Source organism: Myotis davidii, unplaced genomic scaffold, assembly GCF_000327345.1.
Source record: "Myotis davidii unplaced genomic scaffold, ASM32734v1 scaffold164, whole genome shotgun sequence".
Lineage (NCBI taxonomy): Eukaryota > Metazoa > Chordata > Mammalia > Chiroptera > Vespertilionidae > Myotis > Myotis davidii.
In genome coordinates this window covers 947,026-948,522 of record NW_006296417.1, presented here as the reverse complement: position 1 = coordinate 948,522, position 1,497 = coordinate 947,026, and the positions used below count along the sequence as shown (strand labels likewise).

The window sequence follows — 1,497 nt, the reverse complement described above, 5'->3', positions numbered from 1 at the left end:
AAAAAAAAAAGACAAAATAGCATGAACGGTAGCTCCCTTAAAAAGGTGCGGCCTGCAGCCTCCAATTCAGATATTTTGTCCTGATTTTTTTGTTGCTGTTGCTCTGACTTTAGAGCTGGTGGGTGCCGAACTAATAAAACCTGGTTCCGTCTATTTCCTTTTTTAAAACTTGCACACTCACTGCTTGGGGTGCCCTCACTGCAGCCACGGAGAAGGAGTAGGAGAGCCTTAGAATTTTCGAGGGGAAAAGAAAGCCGGTAACATACAACACACTGTATCAAACTAGTTTACACGTATGACACAAGTATTCTGAATTTTACAGAATTCGAACGTGGTTAGGAACAAGGTGTCATGTGATAAGTTTATTTTTCATGAACAAAAAGCACATATCTATGTATCTGTATTGATTGATTGATTTCAGAGAGGAAGAGAGAGAGGGAGAAACATCCATGGTGAGAGGGAATCACAGACCAGCTGCCTCCTGCACGCCCCGCTACTGGGGACCGAGCTCGCAACCCAGGCACGTGCCCTTGACCGGGAATCAAACCTGGGACCCTTCGGGCCGCAGGCCAATGCTCTATCCACTGAGCCAGATCGGCCAGGTCTGAATCCATCTTAGGGCGACCCCCGTGCCCCCCGAGCGCGTCCGGCAGTCCTGGGTTACTCACACCTTTTTAATGCCGTACTCGAAGGCCTGCTTGGCCAGCCGGCCCGGGCCGTCCACCGTCTTCCCGTCGTCGTCGGGCCCCCAGCTCGCGCTGTAAATGTCGATGTAGTTGGGCCGGACGCCCAGCGACTTGGCCTCCACCACGTCGGTCACGTCCCCGTCCAGCATGCGGATGCCTGGAAGCACAGAGGGCTGGGTGCGCGCGCGTCCCCCCAGACACCGGGCCCGGGAGCAGGGAGGCGGCTGGGGGAGCCCCAAACAGCTGGGGAGCTTGTCCGGCATCATTTTGGTTTTCTTCGCTTTTTAAAAATATATATTTTTACTGATTTCAGAGAGGAAGGGAGAGGGAGAGAGAGACAGAAACATCCATGATGAGAGAGAATCATGGATCGGCGGCCTTCTGCACGCCCCACACTGGGGATGGAGCCTGCAACCCGGGCCTGTGCTCAAGATCAAGCCCACAAACTGGGCCTGTGCCCCGACCGGGAATCGAACCCTGACCTCCTGCTTCCCAGGCCCACACTCAACCGCCGAGCCACGTCGGCCGGGCAGGAATGTCTATTTTTTAAAAAATATATATTTTTGTTGGTTTCAGAGAGGAAGGGAGAGGGAGAGAGAGATAAACATCAATGATGAGAATCACTGATTGGCTGCCTCCTGCACGCCCCCCACTGAGGGGGATCGAACCTGGGACCCTTTGGTCTGCAGGCCGACGCTCTATCCACTGAGCCAAACCGGCCGGGGCGGGAATGCCAGTTTTTGAACAGGGGGAACGAGATGCCAGAAGACAGTCCAGAGCACCAGACCGGACCGATTTCCCGACACCCCTC

The 1,497-nt window shown here is 54.2% G+C and overlaps 1 protein-coding gene across 1 annotated transcript in view; it reads right to left on the bottom strand.

Moving 5' to 3' along the window:
- LOC102767618 (proprotein convertase subtilisin/kexin type 6) overlaps positions 1-1,497 on the bottom strand; it is a 72,214-nt gene that overhangs the window by 19,755 nt on the left and 50,962 nt on the right. Inside the window, exon 6 of the mRNA XM_015569106.1 lies at positions 671-929. Coding sequence (XP_015424592.1) covers positions 671-929 — 259 coding nt within the window. The remainder of the gene's footprint in view (positions 1-670; positions 930-1,497) is intronic.